The 24897-nt window shown below is 42.1% G+C and overlaps 1 protein-coding gene across 7 annotated transcripts in view; it reads right to left on the bottom strand.

Moving 5' to 3' along the window:
* Positions 1-24897, bottom strand: part of Ppp1r12b (protein phosphatase 1 regulatory subunit 12B) — a 218250-nt gene that overhangs the window by 9466 nt on the left and 183887 nt on the right. For 4 of the 7 annotated variants that reach the window (XM_085688207.2, XM_048430824.3, XM_085688208.2 and 1 more), the window contains 6 exons: positions 17232-17248; positions 13616-13760; positions 12673-12777; positions 9427-9480; positions 7934-7984; positions 2286-2466 (listed from right to left, as the gene is read on the bottom strand). In XM_085688207.2, the coding sequence (XP_085544333.1) occupies positions 2332-2466; positions 7934-7984; positions 9427-9480; positions 12673-12777; positions 13616-13760; positions 17232-17248 (507 nt within the window). In that variant the 3' untranslated portion in view covers positions 2286-2331. The remainder of the gene's footprint in view (positions 1-2285; positions 2467-7933; positions 7985-9426; positions 9481-12672; positions 12778-13615; positions 13761-17231; positions 17249-24897) is intronic. The other 3 variants (XM_048430830.3, XM_048430825.3, XM_048430829.3) reach the window with 1 other exon arrangement.

Raw genomic sequence — 24897 nt, 5'->3', positions numbered from 1 at the left:
CACAGTAAGTACTTTAGACTAGGTTACAGGCTACAGTCTTTGCTGTGGCTACCTCATTTCTTGACTGTGGCCTAGCAGGTGTCACATACTGATAATGCAGAAACTAAAATATATGGTTTACTTCCAATAAATCTTAATTTCTGGACACTGAAATCTGAATTCCACAGGAATTTTATTTGTCAAATACAATTCTCTTGATTTCTTTTCTTTTCAGCTACTGGCATGGTACATGGGCCATAGTTTGCTTCCCTCACTACTGTAGGTCAGGTACCAGGTAATGGCATTATTTTGACAGGTAAATGTTTTTTGGAAACTGATTTTTGTTTTGAGATGGGATGTTTCTTTGCAGCTCTGGCTGGTCCTTGTACTCACTATGTAGACTAGGCCTGCCTCAAACTCATAGAGATATGCCTGCCTGCCTCCCAATTTCTCAGATTAAAGGCATGTGCCACCATACCTGGCTGAAACTGGCCTTTTAAATAGGACAGAGTACTGAGAAGGTAGAATTCTGTCTGTTACTCTCTGATGCAATGCTGTCCTGCGCTGTAGCTGCTTAATGAATTGTTAAGACTGCAAAATATGCAGATGGCTTGTTTCGCAGGAGGGTGAGTGCAGAGTCTGGAATCTAACACAGTGTCTGAATTCTTGTTCAACCATTTACTTTCCAAGGGACTTTGGGCTTATTTCTGATTCTGTAGCCTGCTTTTTAAATATATATGCATGGTGCTGAGAAACCAATGAGAAAAGCATAAAGCACTCAGTACAGACTTTAATAAATGCCAGTTGTTAAAGTTATTAATCACTGAAAGGCTGAAATGAAATTTTGCCACATATCTAACACTGTCTTGCAACAAATTGGGAGACCAAAAATAACTGGGACTTTTGGGGGTCTCTACTTTTCCCTAAGTCAAAATTTCCTTGAGTGTGCATGTCTGTACGCTGGGACTGAACCAAGGGTCCTGGTGCACGGTAAGCACATGCTCCGCTGTAGAGCAACATGTGAGCACCTTTCAGGACTTTTAAAGCTAACTCTGAGACAGAGTTTGGACTTCCTGCTGGTTGCTCAGGGCCTTGCTGTGGCAGCACATCCCTTTCCATTTCGTTCTGCCTGTGACAGCATCTTAGGGTAATCTGGGTCCCTCAGTACTAGTGGGCACTCACTGCCAGCTACGGATCCCAGAGGCAAATGCAAACAGGCAGGGAAAGGACAGGCTCCAGTCAGGACTAATTAGATTGTTGCTGAGAATCAAGAACTCATTTCAGGGACGTGGTGACCCTGTCACACTATCTTGGGATGGGAAACAAACTGTGTATGAGCTTGTCTTTCAGATCCATAGCCAGAGGAAGGTTCTAGTCTGCCACACACATTTTTGAGGGGTGGTTTTCAGTTGGAAATAAACACTGTTCTGCTCCATTGCTTGCCCTCCCATTAGAAAGGCTCATTTATATTGCTCACGGTCTGCCTCACGGCCCACATACTCAGGGCAGGGAGGGATACATCCCAGGAGCCAGGAGACTTGTAAGGGGAATGAGACAAATGTTCCAAGAGGAAGATGAAAGCAAAGGCTCTCAAAAAGAGGCAAAGAACGCTTATCTAACTCTGCCCCAGTGGTGGGAAGGAGGGTGTCTCTGCTCAGAGCAGAGGTGAGTCAGGGAATCCTGGCCTTCATCCTAGTCCGTTCCATCCAGCAGCACTGTCACTGGTGGGGAGTAAGTTCCATCTGGTAGTCAACGGGTTGTGGTTCTCAACCACAGTCACATACACACCAACAGAGGAGCTTTAGGAAAATACTGATGCCCTGGTCTCAATCCAAATAACAGAGCATTTGGAATGGGCCCAGACCTGGTGTATACTAATGGCTCCCAGTTGGAGCTAACATGCAGTCAGATTTGAGAATTCTTGCCCTTGGTTACTCCAGGCCCTAACTGGTACAGATACATCGGGCTACTGCTAGCCGAGAAAGCTCTCTCTCAGTTTGACAAAGACCCCATCAATGAAGTAACTATGTATGCATGCATGCATACAGGTAAATAAATATACACACTTGTGTATCTATGTGCAGCTGAGTAAGTAAATCTATGTCCAGTCTCTAAGGGAAGAACCGTGATGTGGTGACTTGAACATGACACCCAGCTTGCCCAAACAGTCTCCCCACTGCCACCCTTGAATGGGTTTCTTATGTCCCTTATATGTTCTAAGTCCTGCTCCAGATACCTGGACATGGAGGCTCTGATGGAGGGGATGGGTACTGGGCTTCTGGGACCAACAAGAAGAGTAAACCTGCCTGGAGTAGTAGAGGAGGGAAGTGAGGTGGAGAGGAAGGGCAATAGCTAGAGCTCCTGGGTGTCCGAGGACTCGATGGACTTGGAGAGTCTGGCCACCACTCGGGTCAAGGCCCTGTTCTCAGCCTGCAGTTGCTCGTTCATCTGCTTCAAGGTTTGAATCTGTTTTAGCTGGTGAAGGTTCTGCAGAGAGTGAGACATGAAGGAGACAGACAGGACGGACAAGACAGAGCAGAGGAGAAAAAAGTAGGACAAAGAAACTACGTGACTTTTTGTTTTTGTTTTTAGTTTGCATGCAAGAAAGGAGATGGGAAAGGCAGTAGTGATGAGAGCGGGCTGTCCAGGGAGGTGGAGGAGCGATGCGGCAGAGGGAGAGCGGTGTCTGTGGTTCCTGGATGAGCCCTTAGCATGCTGCTATTGGCTATACAAGCATAAAAACCACATGGGGACCACTTGAGAATGAGAAGCCAACATATGGCTTGGGGCCTTCTGACAAATTCATACGCAGAGCCTCAGCCTTGGGTCTCTCAGTGACACTGGGACTAGGGCTGAGGATTTGTGTGTGTGTGTGTTCCTAAATCCAAACATCACCCTTTTCTTTCTCCCTTTATCTTGTCCTCACACTTGCCCCATCCCTATTTGTTTTCTTCCTGTTCTCTTAATTTATTACTTAATTAAAAAAATACAACAAGAGGGGCATATTCTTTATGCACTTTCTGCATATAGCATGTATTATTTAGAAGGCGATGTGACATCTGCCAGCTCTCTGGGTGGACCTGTAACATGTTTTACAGGAAGCTTAATTAACTTTCCCAGTTTTCAATAGCACGCAGAGCTTGTTCAAGTCCTGCAACTGCCAACTGGCTTCTACCTGCTATAGATGACTATATGTATCACTGAGTTCATAGCTAACTGTGTGCTCTCTGCCCTAGGGCATGTCAAGGGTAGGAGCTGCTTAAATGTATTCAAACAGACATACACTCTGAAAATTATAAATACACAAAAGCAGAGAAATCATAAATGCCAGGCGATGATGGAACTGGTTGGATCATTGTGGTAGTCTGGTCCCACCTGTGCATCAGTGTTGCAAATGAATAGGATAATGGGCATTGATACTCTTTCCAATGCCTCATATTTCACAAGTGCCTCGAAGATTTCAATAAGGTGATTACAGCACAGGCCTGCCAACTCTGCGACATACCCTCCTAAGGCACCCTCTGCACTGACCTGGAAAGAGACTATCATCTCTTTCCGGAAAGGGAAATGACCTTGTTATTCAAATAGGGGTTGGGTTATAGCGATAACAAAAAGAAAGGTTCCGGGTATCAGGGAAGTCTCTCATACTACACAGAGAGAAGGACAGAAATGGAAGATTAGTGGGGCAATGGTTTGGGAGTGAACCAGCAAGAAAATGAGAGTAGCATGAGAGAAACCAGTGAAACTGAGAAACAAGTAGAGACAAACCGCTGAACAGATCTTTGTCAGGAGAGGAAGAATGACTCCCCCAAAGGGTAGGGCTGTCAAGCAGTTCCACGCAGCCACAGGAGAGTAGACTAGGTCATCCTCTACTGACTGTAAGCATCTTGACCATGGAGGGGACAGGTGAGAGAGATCATAACAGCACATGGAGGAGTTGAAGAACCACAGAAACCCCTGGCTTATGTCCTTCATTGGTGTTGACATCTGATCCAAGCTTCTAATACACTCACTGTCATCACAGGAAGTGGTTTTTGCCTCCCAGAGAGATTACAGCAGAGAACGAGGAAAGGGATTTAGTCTACCATTTGAACACAGGCAGCTCTAGGTGGGAGACTCTGATGGAGAAGGGCAGGGAGCAGCCCGCTGGGATGCTCTGTAGGAAGCAGTCATGGAAACAAGCATGACTAGGAGAGGAAAAGAAGTGGGAGAGGGCAGAGCTCAGGGGAAGTTGGCTACTTCAGAGTAAACAAAGTAGAGCCTAGAAGCCATTTACAGGGGAATGGTTGTTGGGCCCTTCTCATGCAAGGGCCTGGGAAAGGATGGGGTTAGGTCTAGCAAGGAAGCGGAAGCAGGAAGTAGTCAGTTGGGTATGGACATCCCAAGACAAGTGCAGAGCCAGCTCAGTTCACACTGACATGCACCTGCCAGATCTGTCCTTTAAGTGGAGTGGAGCTTCTCCTGGGGAGAAGCCATACTTACCTTTCCAGGCAGAGACCACAGCCCACCTCCCAACCACAGAGCACTACACCTGGGAGAGCCCATCTCACGGCTTCCATTTCACTTGACTTTTGTGTTTTGTTGGTGCCGGGAAACCAGGCAGTGATGTCACTTTCTGATTTGAGTGCCTGCCAAGCCTTCGAGCATTAATGGGAAGTCACCCTACAAACAGCACCCTACTGATGGCTTTGGGAAAGAGTGAGTGCTTGCACGGTCTGCATGTGCATACACAGAGCAGCTGGTCCCAACGCCTAAGGTTTCCCAGACCTGACAAATATGCTACTTACTATCTTATATACAAATATTTTAGTCACTAGTCCTTAGAAAAGTTGGTCAGCATAAATGATAGCTTAAATGAAGTCTATGAGAGCTAAACAACCATTTTTCCCAACTCTTTTAGAACAGACACAGCAATTTCCTAATATATTTGTGAGTTTGAAGAAGGTACAGACAGAAATCTAACACTGGTATGACTGGAAGGTTCTGATGTTCTTCCTCCTTAGTCCTGGAGAGGAGCTAGACAGTTTGCAATAAGGGATATTATGCTAGGACTGAGCAAATGAAGTTTGGGGCAGCACAGTCTGCAGGTGTTTCTTCACCATTAGGCTTTGTAAGTAGTAGTGGAGAATAATGGGGACCGAGTGATAAGGTAAACTTTTAACAAAGTCCCAAAACAGCTTACTTACCGGTTTGAGGACCAGTTATGATCTGGCTCTACTTGCTAATTAAATGTTTCCCCTTTATGTGTAAATGTGTTTTTGTCTGCATGTATGTCTTTGCATCACATGTGTGTTGTACCAGAAGTAGCCAGAAGAGGACACTAGAACCTCTGGGATTAGAGTTACAGATGGTTGTGAGCCACCAGGTGGATGATGGGAATTGAACACAGGTCTTCTGGAAGAGTAGTCAATGCTCTTAATCTCTGAGCCATCTCTCCAGCCTCTTGAACAATTTATCTTTAAGTTTGTTGGCAAGTGACTTCTGACTAGGAAGAATAAATATCTTCATGAGTTGTTATCTCTATTGAAATACCGAAGAAAGGAATTCATAGCCTAGTTTTGAAAACCACAGGTTGGTAGGATAAAAATGTAGAAAGAAAATGCAAACCTGTGTCACTCCAAAGGATTCAGAGCAACTAAGAACACAGAAGAACTTCTGTACTTGCCCATTTAGAATGGGAATAGAAAAAGGTGCCCAGAGTTCTCCCTTTGAGTCTTTGTCTGGGGCCTATGTGAACGGCACAAGGGGTACACAATCTGTCTATGGGCTTCTGGGTGCTCGTGGGAGGTGTGAGCTCTGGCCTGATTTATATGCTCCAGATATGGTCCTTCTTCCTATTCCCGGCATCTCTCTTTCCCTCCCTTTTCTGAGACAGCATCTCATGAATCCTATCCTGGCTAGAACTTGCTATGTAGCCAGAGTTGATTGTGAACTCCTATCCTCTTGCTTCTATCTCCTGAATCCTGGGGTGACAGGATATACCACCATGCCTGGTTTATTGGGTTTAGGATAAAATCCAGGGCTAATTGCATGCTAAGTAAGTACTTTATTTATAAGCTACATTCTTAGTCCCTTTCTTTTTTGTCTTATTTTTGTGGTTTTTTTCTTCTTTTTTTTCTTTTCTTGAGATAGGGTCTTTATGTAGATCAAGCTGGTCTTGAACTCACAGAGACTTGCCTCTGCTTCCCAGGTGCTGGAATTACAGGTATATGCCACAATACCCAGACACGGGCTTTAATTTTTTTAGTATATATTTTAAAAATATTTACTTAAGATTTATGTGTATGAGTATTCTGCCTGTATGTATGTATGTATGTATGTATGTATGTATGTATGTGCACAATGTATATGTCTGGTGCCCACAGAGGTCGAAAGAGGGCATCAGATCCCCTGAAACTAGAATTGCAGATGACTGTAAAACACCATGTGGGAACCAAACCCAGGTCTTCTGCAAGAGCAACAAGTGCTCTTATCCACTAAGTTATTTCTCTAGCCATTCTTGCCCAGGCCATTTCTTACCAAGCATTACTGATAGGTGCTTAACAGTAGAGCAGATGGTACAGCTAAGGGTTTCAGAAGGGAAGCCCTCATGAATATAGAGCTGTATGTGTTCATTCTTGAAGAACGAACACAATGTTAACATACAATGCTAAGAGGAAGAAAATACTTCTGTGAGTGAGGTGGGTTTAAAAAATCTGGAAGATGGAAACATTCAGTGGTGTCTTGACAGAACTGAACACTATTTCTACTTCCTGCTACTTTTGAGTAGACCTGGGAAATTTAAAGTGTTTCAAGAATAAGTAGTTATTGCTTCAAATCCTACATGATTATTACCAATCACAGCCAGACGTTGGTGACTACGAAATGAGGGGCAGGGCTCAGCATTTCCCCTCCATTTTACAACTATAAGGGGTAACAGGATTGTGAGTATAGGATCTGGTAAAATCATGACCTTTAACCTGATTAGGCACTGAAAACTTTTTATGAGTGTGGTGGTGGTGTATACATAAATAACATCTTTTAGGCCATCAAAACAACAACTGACTCTTAAAAAGTAACCCAATTGCATAGCAGAGGTGATTACAGAGGCCATTTGGGGAATCTGTCGGATACTGTCCAGGGTTTCTGCTTCCTAGCTATAGAAAGTTACATCTGACGTGGCATTGCATATCCACTAAAATATAAGATTCTTAATGAAGGGGAAAAAGTCAAGCGAGTACTAAGGGACTATGGCCATGCAGCACAGTGTACTTAACAGATGAGCTGCTCCCCTATCTTAGATAGGGCTATCTTCCAGCTCCCTATCTTCCCCTCCTATAGTAATGGACTGGCACTTAAAATTGGCAACAGTCCATTGAAGTAGCTAAAAGAGGTTATGGTCATTGTTGGTCATCCCTCAAGAAGAGGAAGGCAATGAGTCCTCAAAGTAGGTCATGTAGAAGCATGAGTTTGCACTAGTGGGTGAAGGCCAAGAACTCTGGAATACTGCAGAGGAAATGGCCTACAACAGGAAATCAATATGCAAATAAACTTTCATCTTGCTGTAGAATGACTCAGCTTATGTTCCTCCTGCAAGAGCTGCACATGAGGAGAAAGGCCTGTGGCCATGCCTAGGCTCCATGGAGCTCCCCTAGTGGGGACTATGCAGAGTGGGGAGAATTTGTCCTAGCCCTTTAGTCCTAGGGAGAAGCTCTGCTTTGAAAATTAGAAATTGAACTTGGTCTCCTCATAAACCAGCCCGTTGCTCCTAGAAGGCCTCTAAGGTGGCCATAGTGGATGCAGCATGAGCTGAGAGAACCTAAGAGATGGCTGAGAAGAGGCGCTCACTTCCTCTAACACATCACCTCTTCTGAGGGGGCTGTGTTGGCGCTGACAGAGCAGGCAAGCCTGCTCAAGCATCTAGCTTATGCAGACATACAGAGAACAGACATACATCAAGACAACCTCTTCATACCTTCATCTCTTCTTCCATCTCTGACATTTTCCGTTCCAATGCCCGTCTCTCCTGTTTAGAAACAAAGAACTTGTTGAAGCGATAACAGGCCAGGAAGCAGCCATAAAGCTACCCGCCCACATGCTGCACATTAGCAGCTTCACAGTCTCAGGGTCCTTCTAGCCAAGGGCAAACCTTCTCCATATGTGCACTTTCTGCCCTACTGCTATGGGATGGGGCTACTTCACTGATAAGAGTCCCATCACCGAAGTCTTCTGTCTGAAAACTGGAAGATACAGGGGCAGCAGCCTGTTAACAGACAAGCAGACCAAGATCCATTGTCTTTAGTAATACTACACCCACGTTCCCAGGGAAACTGCTTCTTTTATGATGGAGAACACATGGTCAGTGGGGAAGTAGACATGGATGTCTGCCAGCTTCTCCCCTCCTCCTCCATTTCTCATCCAGCTAGTAACTCTTAGTTTAGCTTGAACTCAATGAGGCGTCTTTAATCATATGAGATACAGGCCAAGGTAATGAAATATAAAACTTAGCTTTTTCCAAACTAAACAGACAAGAAAGATGGTAACATACTATATCCTTATAGTCAAATTGGAATTAGAGGTCATCACTAAATCTAATTGAGTTTTCCCAATCCAAGAACATCAAGTCCCAGATAAACATCTGAGTACAGCTGGAACCAGGGCAGGAATCTGCTCCCTCACCAGAGGACTGATGAAGGCTGATTCTCAGGTCTTAAATCACAACACCTAAATCAATGGCAAGGGGTCTTCATGAAAAATTTCCTGTTAAAATGTGCATGTGTGCATGCTTGCATGCACACATGTGTACTGCAGTATGTGTATGGAGGTCAGAGATCAACTTATGGAAACCAGTTCTCTCCTTCCACTGTGTGTTCTGCTGACTGAAGCCAAATTGCCAGGCTTGTATATACAAGCGCTTTTACTGTTGGGCCACCTCACTGGCTATCTTTTTTCTTTTGAGATTAGGTTCTGTTATGTAGCTGTGGATGGCCAGGAACTCACTATGTAGTGCAGACTAGCCTTGAATCTGTGACATCCTGCTTCTGGCTTCTGTCTCTCCAATGTGGGGATCACAGGTTCATGTCATCATCCCCAGCTCAAAGTGTCCTTTCTGTCTAAGGTCATGGAAAGAGCAGAAAGCTAAAGACTGTGTATGCATGTAAATAACCAACTATCTTACAGCTCTGGTTTGTGTGCAGTTCTGAAGAACGCATGAGATGATGTCCCAAGATTCCTTCCCACCCTAAAACTGGCATGTTCAAAGTAACCAACTACATGAGAAGGCCAAAGGAACTGGTCATCAAATTACTGTCCAGAGTCAGACCAAGAAAAAAAAATTATCATTAAGCTGGAATGGAATGTGGCAGAGCTCCCGCCTTCTTAAGATGAACTTTTTCCATTGGCACCAACAACAAAGTTAGAGAAGGTTAAAAGAAGACATGCAGCAGGCGGCCAAGGAGGCGTGCATACCCGTTTCTCCATCTCCAGCACCGATGACCGATCAGAGGTCTTCTCTTGCTTCTGCTGTGTGAACAGAAGGGGAACACTTGCTATTTAGGTTCTTTCAAATGCAGCAGGAAGCCCAGGTCTGCTCTGGTTCACCACCAGACATCCAGAAAGACAGCAAGGGCTCTGGGTTTTTTCTTTAGCAAGGACCTTAGCAAAGAGACTGTGAAAGATTGCTAAGTGCAACACTTGCCTTGAACAAGAATGTAGGATGGCCACTGGGCAGTGAAAGGAATAGTCCCTGAAGCCCAACACATGAGTACAGATGTTCTTCATTACACATATACCTGACCTTGCCTTTCCTCTCCCTTTGGACGACACACTCCAACACTAACACTAACTACCTTCTTCTTGACCCCCCCCCCCCCACACCCTGCCTTCTTTAAAGGCTGGAATCCCCTGTACTTCAGTGCCTGCGCCTTGTGGTGAGCACTGAGGCCATTTTCTTTCTAGTGTGGTGGTGGTCTTCAGACAAGGCAGTCTTCTCAGCCAGTTTCTTGTGTCTGAGCAGAGCGGTTCCACTTTTATCTGTTTGGTTTCCTTCTTAATCTGTTAACAAGATTTTATCTGAATAAAGCCTTTACAATATATATTTGGATTATCATAGGTATTTTCAATTTCGGTCTTTCAAAGGAGTGAAAAGATTTGGTCACGAAACCTAAGAAGAGTAATTTCAGATATAGTCCCGCCTTAGATGGAAGAATCGAGAAACCTGTAAGTCTTCTTTGGTCTCAGCATTATAGGACTGGGTGAAATTTTGTAGATTCAATGGACATTTAATGAATAAAGATAGAATGGTGATTCTATCTTGTCTAGCACAATGCCAGACATTTGCAATAAATGGGGACATTAGGCTGGTTCTGCAGAAGGTTCTCTCCCATTCCCTCCTTTTTTTTTTTCTTTCTCAATTACCGAATAGCTAAAACTGACAATAAAACTTGGAATTCTGGCTCTCATCCTAGACTTTTCCCTTCTGCTCTGAAGATCATGGCTGTCTGCCTCTCTACTGCATCTGCTGGGGCAGAAAGGACAGAGAGAATGCATTAGTAGATCTTGGAGTTTCTATCTTCCTTCATCTTTTCCCTGAGCTTAGCAAGAGGAAAGATTTTGAGATTTGCAAAGTTCAGAATACAAAGAAATAGCTTTTTGTTTACTTATTTAGTTTTAAATTATAACTTCCTTGATTTTGAGTCGATTTTACTTTTATGTAAAATGCTGCAAGTGTCCATGTGGGAACTGTCTCCAAACAAACGCCCCAATCCTACCAAACATCTCCATTTTTGGTAAATAGAGACTTGATTGTAGCACCATCATTTCTTTCTGAGCTTCAAATAGCTTGCGTTTGGTAAAATTAAGTAGACCCCGGCATACGTCGCAGAGCCGCTGGTGGCGGGAAGGCTGAGTCTACTCTATGCTCTGAGGATCACTTGGAGCAGCTCGCTGTGCTGCTGTGCACACCTCACAGGCTCCGGCTGAGGAGCGGCCACATTGCTTCCCTGGATGTTCTGCGATGGGTGCAGCTTCTGGGGACAGTTTAAAGGCTGCACTTAGTTCTAACTGCCACCCATCTGGAAGCTCCTCAAAACCAAGACATTTTGCCCAGTTTAGTAATGCAGAGGGGAAAGTGACCAAGCTTACTTATGTGGTGATATTTTGTTTGTGATCTAACAAATAAAGCTTGCCTGAAGGTCAGGGTGCAGACACAAGTCACTAGTTAGCCACAGAGACCAGGTGGTGGAGACACACATCTTTAATCCCAACACCCAGGAGGCAGAGGCAGACAGATCTCTGTGAGTTTGAGGCCACCAAGGGCTACACAAAATTGATCCAGTCTGAAAGAGAAGCAGAGCCAGGAGGTGATGGCTCACACCTTTAATCCCAGGATTTGGGAGTCACATGCCTTTAATCCCAGCACTAGGAAGGTGGAGACAGGAAGGGTTATGGCTGGGCAGAGAAAGTAACACCACACAGGAGGAGACAAGAGCTCACAGCATTAAGTCTGAGGATTCCAAGAGACAGGATCATCCATTTGGTCTGAGGATCCGATAGAGGTAAGAACTGGTGATTGGCTGCTTTGCTTCTCTGATCTTTCAGCATCAACCCTGATATCTGACTCAGGATTTTTTTTATTGTTAAAGCCAATTAGAATTCATGCTACATCACCCCCCACTTATGATAGGGTTCTAATTATGTTGTGGATTTTAATTTTTGTTTTATAAAATGGCTTAACACCTAGTATGTGTTAGCTGTAGGCCTCAGAAAGTCTGGAAAGAACCATATTTAGTTCCTGTCACCCTCTTTGCTCCCTGTATATCCCATGTCAGAGAGGCTACAATAAGATGCTAAGATGCTACTCAACCCCTTTTCCACTACTTACAATACCACATGCTTACAACACCGTGAACCTATAATTTCATTTTTGCTTTTAGGTTATATCATATTCCCAGATTAAATAGCCACCTCTGGTTTTCATATCCTTGTAAAGAGTCCTTTTTTACCTCAGTTCTGCTTTAGAAATTCTTAGTTCCCAGGCATTCTGTGAGGGCGATAACTCAATAGGCTCCCTTTTAACTCTGTAATAACCCAAGATAGGCTGCTGTAGCTTTCAGTTGCAGGGCTTGTTTCATGAGCAATGAGATCACTACTCCTAGCAGCCTCCCAAGCTTTGTGTAATTAAATCAGGCCTGGCAGTAAGAGGGAGTGGCTAATGGCAGATGCAAGTGGGGGACACTTTCGGTCCAGGGTGGAGTCCTCCTGGAAGCTAATCTGGAACTACATCCCTCCCTAATGGAACACAGCACTCGATGATTTCAGGTTGCTTGGGGCTCTGTGGACTCGGGTATCGTGTCCTGCTTACTTCACTCCATAGGCGAGGGGCAGAGGAACTGAATTGCAGCAGGAGCAGGACAGGATGAACTATCTAGCACTGACCCAGGACTGGCCTGACTTGTACTGTGTAGTGAGAAGTTATGTTAATATTAATTACTAGCATTCATAACATCAGTAAGTTGTTCAGGTAACTTAACTATCAGTTTTCAGTTAAGTTAAACAGTCACTGACCCCTAAAACCTCAAAATTAGACTCTACAAAACTTCCATCTGATCAGCTCTGAGGAAGTGCTACTTTGAGTCTATCCCACAACCTGCCCCAGGATGTCTAGTGTCTCCTTAGGAATGTCCCTGCCACCCTGCTTTGCTGTCCCCCCCTTACCTGGGCCATCTTCTCAAGCTTGGACTTTATCTCGGCTAGCTCGAGCTGGGCCTCCTGAAGTTTTGTTTTCAGTTTTTGGTTTTCGGTCAGGGCGCTCTCGTAGAGCTGTGAAGGGAACAGAACAGGTCACTGAGTGGGCTCCCAGCAGGAGAACTCCACTCTCTGCTCCAAGCCACCACGGTCAACTGAGTGGACAGGGGAAGGGGTTTATGGAGAGTCGCTGTTCTCTGGCTTCCAGACTGCATGATCTGGACGGCAAGGAGAGGGTGACATTCCAATGGCAGAAAGGCCAAACTCTGGGAGAAAACCAGTCACCCATTCCTCCCGCATGGTCTCTGCACTGCTTAAAGTGTGGCTTCTAGACAAAACAGAGTTATTGTTTCTGGAACCAGTGTGTGGATTTTTGTCAAATTCTGCTTAACAAAAACATCAACAAAGAAAAATTTCCTTAATCAAATGTTATCTCAAACACCTGAAAGGGATTGTTTTCAAAGCCCAAAGAGCAAGAACCAAGAGAAATGGGATATAAATGACTTAACTCCTCTCCAGGACCAGAGAGATGGATGAGAATGAATTTTCAAAAACTCACACCAAAAAGTATTTGGTTGATATTCAAAACACCTTATTAAAAGCACATGTTTCTTAAAAATAAGCCTAACCAAATAGTTCTCAGGGGTTCAGATATATAGCATTACACTTTTTACTTTTCTTTTAAAAATTCTTACTTTCCCCTATACTTCTAAATATTTGATTCTAGGCATACATTTACTGCAATAAAAATAATATGCAAATAGCCCTTAGTGGGTAGAAAGGTGAAGCAAAAAATTAATTACCTTTTGTATTCCTTATTTAGAATTTTGGTTACTTTTTTCTGTATTGGGAGAAAGGCTAAGAGGTTTATATATCATAAACCCAAAACAGGAAGCCTGGAAAGAGACCCTACTTTTTTATAATCCCTGCTGGTGTCCTCTTCTACCCGGCTGGTCAGGCTGGCTAGGCGGGCCTCCCGGGCCTCCCGACGGGCTCTTGCTGAGGCACGGTCACTGTAAGAATCACTGCTGGTTGGATTACTGCCTCCTGACTCCAACCTATAAGATAAATGTTGAAGATAAAAGTTGGTTTTGAGAATAATGTGTGTGTGTGTGTGTGTGTGTGTGTGTGTGTGTGTGTGTTTGTTTATAAAGCCTAGGACTAGTCTGTGCCTTTTCTGGGAGGTGTTTGAGAGCTCTGGCCGGAAACTTGCCTTCCTTAAATCTCTTAGCCTCATGGTCACACACTGCACTAGTGAGTGTGCACACGAATAAGCAGGCAGCTTGGGGAGCGAGGCCATCATCTGCCAAGAGTGGTGCTCACTTGAAAAATTGGTGGCTTGGACCCATGTGCTGCTTTAAATCTTAGAGCTTTCAAATTAATTTGGAATTGAATAGATTCCCTAAAGAGTGTGCCTTTAAAAGTCAAAGTTTCTTGGGTCTGAAGGGCTCTTGGAAAATGATTATAATGAACTGTCAGTGAATTAGAAACACATGGGCTTGGAGACTGAGCCGGCGGGTAGAGAGGAGGAACAGCAACCACGGCACAACACAGGGGTTTGGGGTGCACAACAGGTACGCTGGGTCAAACAGCCTCAGCAGCCATTTCCCCTCTATTCCACATCAAGACTTGTCCCTGTAGTTGAGTTTTCTACATCTTCTGGCAAGTGGGCTTCTAAAGCTGCTGCTGGTCTTGTTTCCGGCACTGCTCAGTGTGTCAGGGAGGAGTCTCTTGCAAGTTACCAGTTTGGTGTCCTGGTGTTGTTCTAAGCCTTCACCCAGCGTCTCTTTCCCTGAGCTTTGCTCACTAAGTGTAGCACATACCAAAGTGCTGTGCACAAACCAGCCTTCCAGAGCCCTGAGCCCTGCTCAGGTTTGCACCATCATAGCTGTGAGACCTTGTCTGGTTTCTGCAGAAGCTGCTGGCAAAGCTGGGAGAGCAGAAGTGAGGCAGAAGACAGTAACAGTGTGGCTGCAAAGGAAGCTGGGCCACTCTTAGAGATGCCAGGACTTGTCTTATTCTTACCCTCCCACTCCCTGTTCATGGAAATCTTGGCATTAATAATTTTTCTGACTACATTAATACATTAAGAAATCTCAAAGTATCTATCCCATAATCTTGTTCAAGAAATAACTGCGATTAACAGCAGATTTCATATACTTCTGGAATGTCAAATACAAAAATGTTTAAAAAAATATTCCCATAAAGCCAGCTAAGATCTACACATACACTGTCTAACTCCTACTACCTATATCTATGATTTTCTGGGAATCTTAACATGCAAGTAAAAATAAACTTCTTCCTTTAAATGACTAAATAGTTCATTCCATGGTTATCTAGTAATTTAACCAAATTTCAGTGATAGACACATTGCTTCAAGATTTTTAGCTAATTTTTACTAATATATCTATTAACAATGCTAAAATGTGCAGTCTTATAAGTCTTGGTACAGTTGGATAATTACCTTCTTTGGTGGTGGTTGTTTTCTGTTTGATACAAGGTCTCATACACTGAATGACCTCAAACTTGCTATAGGAAAATTGGTATTCTTATGGTCCCATTTTAGTCTTTTAAATCATGAGGGAGGTGTGTGATTATTCCGTGCTTGTGTTTCTGGACGGCTGATCACACCCTGTTTACTAAAGTAAGCAGCTTTCTCCTTTCTTTTGTCACGCCCTGAGATAACGCTCTTACACATTAGGGATTTACAAATGTCTAATACATCTTACATTTTTTTCCCTCTCTTTACAGTAACTTTTTTTTTATTTTAAGAGCATCAATAATCTCTTATTTTTATTTAGATTTTTTGAGACAGGGCCTCATATCACCCAGGTTGGCCTAGAATTTCCTATGTACTCCAGGCTGGCCTTGAACTCCTAATCCCCCTGGCTTCAGCCTTCCAAGTGCTGGAATTAGAAGTAAGAGTAACTATGCCTAGCTACTTACAGCTATTTTTTAATAGCAATGATATAAAATTATATATAATGAAACTTGACACTATAATTTTGGGGGTACTATTTGGGAAGATGTTTCCTATATATAGATAATAAAACATTCTACTTTTGTAGAAAAGGCTTTTCTTTTTAAAAATATAACTATTTGAAATATATTTTTCTTGGTTTTTTAGTATGGATTGAAGGAAGGGTATATTTTCTCAAAACAAACAAATGAAAATAGTCCATTTTCTCAATCAGTAAGTCTGTATCCACCCATGAGATGAAAATTCACATTACACACATGACTTTTGAAGGTGCTATAAACTGTTCTAGCAATCTCTTTTCTTATTACTTTTTACACACTCATACATTTAATTATATATTAAATGTATATATATACATTTAATTATACATTTAATTACATTGTATTTATATGTACAATGTGTGTGAGTGTGGCAGTCAGAAGACAGCTATGAGGAGTTGGTCCTTTCCTTCCACCATGTGGGTTCCAGGATCCCATTCAGTTGTCAGGTGTGGTGGCAAACACTTCTACCAGTTGAGTTATCTCACCAGCCCCTCTGTCTTTATTCTTGAACTAGTACTTCAGTATTTTAATCATGAAAAGTTTATTCTATATCCTGAAGTCTATAGAGAAAGTATCCTTCAATGTGGCCATTATAACATAACTGAGTTCTTTAAAGAGGAGCTATAGCAAAACACTGCTCTTTGATTTTTGCAAAGCTAAGTCATTTAATGCTACTTTACAAGTAAATTATTTATTCTTGGTTGGTGAGGGGGCAGATGGAGTAATACTATAAATCTTAGCATAAGTTATCAAGGTAGAGATAGCTCAATCACCAAACAGATTATAAGATCAATCTGCCCTGTGCCAGCCCAGAACCACACCTGCTCTCGATTCCACCTCCTCTTAGTTTCTCCATCACAGGGATAGTGGAGAAGTGATGCAGACATAGTTCCAAAGTTGCTATTATTTTAATTTTCTTCTATAGGAAGATCAGTTTTGTACCTTAGAGATTATATGAAAAACTATGGAGGATCTTATTTATTTATTTTAGTAATTGCAAAACAGGCTTTTGATTCATGTGATGAGCTTATGAGCTATACAGTTGGGTTCACTATAAAGTGAGAATATCATCTCAATTTCAACTCAGGGTTCCACTTGGTAATAACTCTGTCTTCTGAACTATCAGATTGGGCTAACTGCCCCTTCCCCGCACCCACAATACCTGCCTGCATGTCTAAAGGGCACTTTCTGTATCCCTCTGAAAGGAGTTGTTGCTTTAATAGATTGTAAACTAACTACAGGTAAGGCCTGAAACTGATGCTTCAGGACAATTCATCAGTTGGAAGTAAACAAGGTGAACTGGAAAGAAGAGAAGCTGGTGGCAGGAAGGTGAGCTGAAAGCTGTTCAGTAACACTGGGCAGGAGGTAAGTCTGAATTATTGTTGTGACTGAAGAAATGAAAAGGAAGGATATGAAGAACACTACTAAACTATTTATATGACACCAAATTTAACTAGACATGCATTCACTCACAAGAATTAAGCATGCATATAAAACAGAATTCTTACCTAGAAAGTCTTTCATGCTAGAGAAAGGAGACAAAAACAACAAAAAAATAGCATTAGCAAGAGACTAATTTATATTTCCATTCATAAATGTACTGTTCAACCAGATGTCTCAACCTCACTATGGAAATAGGAGTTACTAAATCAATGAAGGAAAGCAGCTGGACTGGCTGCACAAAGGCCACCCAGCGCTAATTCACACATCTTTGCATTCTATGGCTCTCCGGATCCGAGGCTCTGGAGATAGCATCCTTTCAAACTGGCAGACCCCCAAACACAAAGTGATCAAATACTCCCCTCTCCACCAACTAAACAACCAAGCTTGTGCTGCAGGAGTGATTGTCATTGGCTTTCATGTGACACTGAGCCATGTGAGATGTGATATTCATCCTATTAATTTCCTTCAGTTCCTAACCACCTAAGCCTTCCCCAAGTAAACACTGCAGTTTATAGACACAGAAACTCACGCAGTTCTTGGCTTCCTCCCAGACCTACAGTAACGGTGAAAGAATGAGGGAGCTGTGGGGAGGAGGCAAAGTCCCCTCCTAGTCCCTAGATGCTGGTAAAAACTTAAAAAAAAAAAGGATTTTGAGATCTCAAAAGAAAAGAACTCATAGATGTAAACTATAAACCTAGTCCTTGTTTAAAAAAAAAAAACAACAGTGACTATGCCTGTATCTTGACCTTTGCCTTTCTATCCCTTCATAAAAAGAGAACTCAAGCAAACAAGCATTTACCTGATTTACTTGAGCTTATTTACTTCCTCTTTTGAGATGTTCAAACCCAAAGTTCAGGCAACAAAAGAATGAAGAGAAACAGTGTACAGTGCTCTACAATATGAAGCAGGAATCCTTAGCCTGGGAGCAACACTCCACTGCACTGCTCTGTTAAATCCCTGGGAGTCACTACCTGACGCTGTCCTGGGAAGTGGGCATCACACCACCTCTCAAAGGGGGCTTCCTATGGAATTCCTCTTCAAGTCAAGAGTTGTACTTGAAATAGTCACAAGCACTTGTCAAAGGCACACATCCTAATTCCTGTGAGTTCTTTTTTGGGGGCTATGGAATAGAGAAGTTGTCTGTGGGTCTTTACCAAGTTCCCAAGCAATTCTATGGTGTAGCTCTAATAAAGTCCTGTTAGACAAAACATACATTTAAATTATTTTATTTTATTTTTTAAAAGATTTATTTATTTATTATGTAAGCAACATTTCTTCCATGTATGTTTGCATGTCAGAAGAGGGCACCAGATCTCATTATAAGATGGCTGTGAGCCACCATGTGGTTGCTGGGAATTGAACTCAGGACCTCTGGAAGAGCAGTCAGTGCTCTTAACCTCTGATCCATCTCTCCAGCCCCTAAATTATTTTATTTTTTTATTTATTTGCTGTGTGTGCGTGCATGTGTGTCACAGCACAGTGTGGAGATCAGAGGTGAACATTTAGGTGACAGAGTTTTCTCCTTTCATGTGGGTCCTGGGAACTGAACGCAGATCATCAGGCTTGATAACAAGTATCTTCACCCATGTAATGATCTCGTCCTAACAACATTTTAGCATGGAGACAGGTCCCATTCTGAAGTTAGACAAAAGCATTTAGAAAAGTTTATGGTATATATGTCACATTCTCATATTCTTGCAGTTTTTTTGAGAGTTCTAAAATTTAGAAATCTAGAATTATGACAGTTTTTCCTTTCTTAAATTTGTTTGTTTTTTTTTTGTTCTGTTTTCTTTTTGTTTTGATAGGGTCTGGCCTCAAACTCGGAGATCCGCCTGCCTCTGTCTTCAGAGTACTGAGATTAAAGGTGTGAGTGACAGTCAGCGACTACCTGAGCTCGACTCCACATTGTAGAAGGTGAGAACCAACCTCCAAAAGCTGTCCTTTGACTTCTACATGAATGCTATGGCATGTGGACACACACATACACAATAAATAATTTTTTAAAAAATGTTATCACCTTTCTACATAGCAATGTCTTAAGAGCCGAGCTTATTACTCTATATAACAGTGTCCTAAGAGCTGAGTAATAGTGGTTCTATAATCACAGCTAATCAGGAGGTTGAGGCAGGAAGAGCATCTGACCAGAGAGGCTATGTGAGCTACAGAGTAAATTCAAGGCCAACTTTGTGAAATCTTGTCTCAAAATAAAAAGTAAAAAGTCAGGATGTACAGCTCAGTGGAGCACCTGCTTAACATGTAGAGACCCTACCTAGCTTCCCAGAACAGGTGGGGGTGAGAGGAAATAATTGAGCTGAGAAGTTAGGGTGTGGGCTGTGTCTATTCACTAACTTTGTGGTAGGATTAGTATTACAGCACATAGGTGAGTTAAACTCTATTGCCCAGGAAAATGCTAATTGTGACTTATCAAATACTTGTGAATAACTGAGACTGAACATTATGCTGGCAAATGTGAAGAGACTACTTTGTACTAAGAGCCTGTGGTATGCATAGCCTGAGTAGGTATGGGTAGGAGAGGCCCAGAGGAAGAGGTCTAGCTGTCCGTACGACTGCGCGCATACTTCATGAGCATGTCTGGAGCACAAGAGAGAGACCGTGTGAATGTGTGCTATGCAGGCTCCAGTTAAGAAGCTTGCAGAAAGCTGAGTTCTGAGAAGATGATGATAGAAAACTACACACACACACACACACACACACACACACACACACACACACACTGTTTCAACAATGGCAATATATTATTATGGTGAGTGCTTTCAAGTCTTAGCTTAAAAGTCCTTACCTGAAATTCACCCACTAGCTTGTTCCCGGTTAACATCTAGTGCTGACAAGTTGAACATGGAAAGTACTAGTAACCAGAGCTGACTGAATTGCTGTTTCTAAGCGTAATATCCTTGGCTGGCTCTGAGTTCTAATTTCTACTTGTCTAGTGATGAACTTAGGCAAGTAACCACTATCCATTGGTAAGAGCTACATGTGACAACTAGGAGGAAATAGATTTCATTCTCCATCTCTCTGTTTTCCTGTTACAAGGACACTGTTGACACTGATGCTTGTTAGCGCAGTGAAGTTAACTTAATGCCTCTGACCCAGGAAATTCAACTCACATGCAAACATACACTTTAGTTTCTCTCATCCTTCTGGGCAGAATAGCCTTTAGACAGAGTCTGGAGAGCAGAACAGCCTTCTGCAGTCTCTCCCCAGAGACAGACCTATATTCTTGTTTAGATATAAAAAATGACTTGTTTATAACTGAAGACTGGCTTTAGGCTTTATTCCCCCCCCCCCCCCAGACAGGATTTCTCTGTGTAGCCCTGGTTGTCCTGAAACTAACTTTGTAGACCAGGCTGCTCCCGAACTCGAGATCCACCTGCCTCTGCCTCCCAAGTGTTGGGTATGTGCTTCCACCTGGCAGCTTTGGCTTTCTTTTGCTTCATTCTATTGGAACCTAAGCATTTCTAGAGTGTGCACAGACAGGTCTTATTAACCTTCTGTTTAGATGACTTCATTTTTCCTAAAATTTGGTCTCTCAATTGGAAATGTTCTTCCCCCAACCTCCAAGTCCTTCTTTGTAAATATTCTGTTATAGAATAAGGTTTAATGATATATTCAGCTCTAATTTCTGCTGTGTGAATTCCAGTACCCACCTCTATAAGACTAAAAAGTGTCTTGCTCCACTAAAAGAGGTAAATTAGAATTTTTGTATCAATCTTTGCAACTACATATAATAAAGCATGTTAATCATTCCCATTGATTTGCCCCTATGATAATGACATGTAATTAACCCTTTTTCCATTTAGAATGTTTTAGAATCATAATAAAATATGCCCCATCACCACACCAAATAAAGTTCATAGACAGTTATTTGACTACACAGTGTGGCTGTGTATACTATATAGTCTCCAGTAAGGATGTTGATGTAAAATACAAATACTTGAAAATGGAGAGATGACTCAGTGGTTAAGAGCACTGATTGTTCTTCTAGAGGACCCTGGCTCAATTCCCAGCAAAAACATGGCAGTACACTACTGTCTGTAACTTCAGTTCTAAGGGATGTGACACCCTCACACAGACATACATGCAGGCAAAACATCAATACACATAAAAGTAAATAAATTATAAAAGAATGTCTTTATTTTTTAAAAGGAAAATCATATAGAATAGATTAGTACTATCAAGAAATAGCCAGAGAACGTCCACAGGATACCTGGATATGAGCAGGCAGATTCCATGGGGGCTAATTTTCCCACGGATGGGAGACCAAGTGAGAAAGGTAATGGTGAGGAGACTTGTGATGGCCACAACAATTCTTGCCCCTATGTCTTTCTACAGATGCTTCTGATAGACGGCCAACTAAGAAGCTGATGAATGACACTCCTACTTGCCTGGAACACTACAAGCTAATAATAGGCATGCTAAGATTCAGTTACCAGTTCCTTCCTGGTGACCTCTGACAGAATGCACAAGGAAAGAGTGATCTAACAGACAAGGCAGTGAGGGTTCACTTAGACCCCAGCAACACAGGAAGAGCATCTCTCAGTTGATCCTTGACTGTTCCTAGAACACCCCTTCTAGGTGTTACCTGACTTGAATGGTGTGGATTCTTGGGTTTCTGGTTGTTGTACTCAAAGGCTAGTTCTAGCAATGCCATGGACTAGCCAATCCAGCCAATTATAGGAGGATATATAAATCTACTACGTTTCAAAAGTTGGTGAAACTTTCGCAGCAGAGGTAAAATAATTATCTCACTATAAACAGAGTTATGAAGAAGATGCTTTTTGCTTGTTAAAGAAAAGCTTAAGAAGAGTATGCTTTGGGGCTGGAGAGATGGCTCAGAGGTTAAGAGCATTGCCTGGTCTTCCAAACGTCCTGAGTTCAATTCCCAGCAACCACATGGTGGATCACAACCATCTGTAATGAGGTCTGGTGCCCTCTTCTGGCCTGCAAGCTTACATGCAGACAGAATGTTGTATACATAATAAATAAATAAAATATTAAAAAAAAGAAGAGTATGCTTGTAAACTGCAAAGTAAGACCTGAAACACGCCAGGCTTAATGTTTACTGTCTAACTCCTGATAAAACAGCTAAGGTTTTTGAATAATGCTTCCTGATTTTCACTAATGAATACCTCTAGAAAACGTTGGGTTGCTTTGCTTCTTGCTATCCTAGATAATTGAAGGGTTGATAAAAAGAAAAACATTGGTTAGACCCAGGGAGAAAAAGCTTTGGGTATCGTGGGTAAGGGATAGAGTGCTTGACTGATAAAGGAGACAAAGTCAACTTTTCCTCTTCATCCTGTTGTCACTCAAACTAAGTGTATTTCAACTGTCAGGTTAACATGGCTTCTCACTGCAGCAAGTTGCCTGCCAATCCTACAGGGAGGCTACTGAGAGAATCTAGAGGTAAACAAAGTGGGAGTGTGCCTAAATGATCCAGGGGAACAATGAGCAAGGAACTGTCATCAGAGAGGCAAGCATAGCACAGAAATGAACACCAAAAAGTCTGCCACAGAGGAGGGCAGAAAGGAAGAGAAGTTCTAGGAGTTTAGAGACCACAGCTGAATCTCTGATCCTCTGGAAACTAAAATTGAGGCTACCCACACTCTGGGAATGGCCTGGATTTCTTACTTCTATCCTCTGTATAATTTTTCTTTTAAAAACAGAAGAGTTACATTTAGTATACTCTAAGGTCTAAATATCTCATCTCTGTGAGTTCGAGGCCAGCCTGGCCTACAAAGTGAGTTACAGGTCAGCCAAGACTGTTACACGAGAGAAACCCTGTCTCAAAACAAAACAAAACAAAATAACATTACATATTTCAAAAAAGGTTGTGAATCTTCTACCCAATTTTCAGGTTAACACACAAATATATTATATTATATGTTTTAATCAGGAAGTCTTGGAAGGAATGTCTTTAAGTGTAAAGATCATTTTGTTTTACCTTTCACTCAAGACAAATGAATAATGGTCATTGTGATGGGTCTCTGGTGTGTTTGAACGAGACAAAAATTGTTCAGTGAAGGGATTACTTTTCACTGAAGAGGAACAGAAGAGACTTAAAGCTTTGGGAAACTAATAAGAATCCAATGAGTCTGAACACTTTCAGTAATGTAGCAGGACACAAGATTAACTCGGAAAAAAAAAAACCAACAGTAGTCCTCCTTTACACAGATAAATGGGCTGAAAAAGAAATCAGAGAAACATCACCCTTACAATAGCCACAAATAACATAAAATATCCTAGGGTAACTAACCAAATGAATGGAAGATGCGTATGATAAGAACTTCAAAACTTTGAAGAAAGAAATTGAAGAAGACACCAGAAAATGGAAAGATCTCTCATGCTCTTGGGTAGGTAGAATTAACATATTAAAAGGCAATCTTACCAAAAGCAATCTACTGATTCAATGCAATGCCCATCAAAATCTTAGTAAAATTCTTCTTCCAGACCTCAAAAGAACAATACTCAACTTCATATGGAAAAACAAAAACTCCAGCATAGCCAAAACAATCATGTACAATAAAGGAACTTCTTGGAGGCATCACAATCCCTGACTTCAAACTCTACTACAGAGCTAGAGTACTAAAAACAGCCTGGTAATGGCATAAGAACAGACAGGAAGACCAATGGAACCAAATCGAAGACCCAGATATCAATCCACACACCTATGATCACCTGATTTCTGACAAAGAAGCAAAAAATGCCAAATGGAAAAAAGAAAGCATATTCAACAGATGGTGCTGGTATAACTGGATATCAACATGTAGAAGAATGAAAACAGATCCATATCTATCACCATGCACAAAACTCAAGTCCAAATGGATCAGACTTCAACATAAAGGCAATCACACTGAACCTCAAAGAAGAGAAGGTGGGAAGTACACTTGAATGCATTGGCACAGGAGACCACTTCCTAAATATAACCCCAGAAGCACAAACACTGAGAGAAACAATGGATAAATGGGACCTCCTGAAACTGAAAAGCTTCTGTAAAGCAAAGGACATAGTCAACAAGACAAAACGGCAGCCTACAGAATGGGAAAAGATCTTCACCAACCCCACATTCGACAGAGGTCTGATCTCCAAAATATACAAAGAACTCAAGAAACTGGTCATCAAAAGAACAAATAATCCAATAAAAAAAAATGGGGTACAGACCTAAACAGAGAACTCTCAACAGAGGAATCTAAAATGGCTGAAGACACTTAAGGAAATGTTCAACATCCTTAGTCATCAGAGAAATGCAAATCAAAACAACTCTGAGATTCCATCTTGTAAGAATGGCCAAGATCAAGAACACTGATGATAACTTAGGCTGGAGAGGTTGTGGGAAAAAGGGAACACTTCTGCATTGCTGGTGGGAATGCAAACTGGTACAACCCCTTTGGATATCAGAATTTTCAAAGAAAATTAGGAAACAACCTACCTCAAGACCCAGCAATACCACTTTTGGGTATAGACCCAAGGGAGGTTCAATCGTACCACAAGGATATGTGCTCAATTATGTTCATAGCAGCATTGTTTGTCATAGCCAGAACCTGGAAACAACCTAAATGCCCCTCCAACAAAGAATGGATACGGAAAGTGGGGTACATTTACACAATGGAGTACTACACAGCAGAAAAAAATGATATCTTGAAATTTGCAGGCAAATGGTTGGATGTAGAAAACATCATATTAAGTAAAGTAACCCAGACTAAGAAAGACAAATAT

Source organism: Myodes glareolus, chromosome 5, assembly GCF_982192425.1.
Source record: "Myodes glareolus chromosome 5, mMyoGla1.1, whole genome shotgun sequence".
NCBI classification, from domain to species: domain Eukaryota; kingdom Metazoa; phylum Chordata; class Mammalia; order Rodentia; family Cricetidae; genus Myodes; species Myodes glareolus.
The sequence above is the reverse complement of the archived record's forward strand: the minus strand, read 5'-3'. Positions and strand labels throughout refer to the sequence as shown.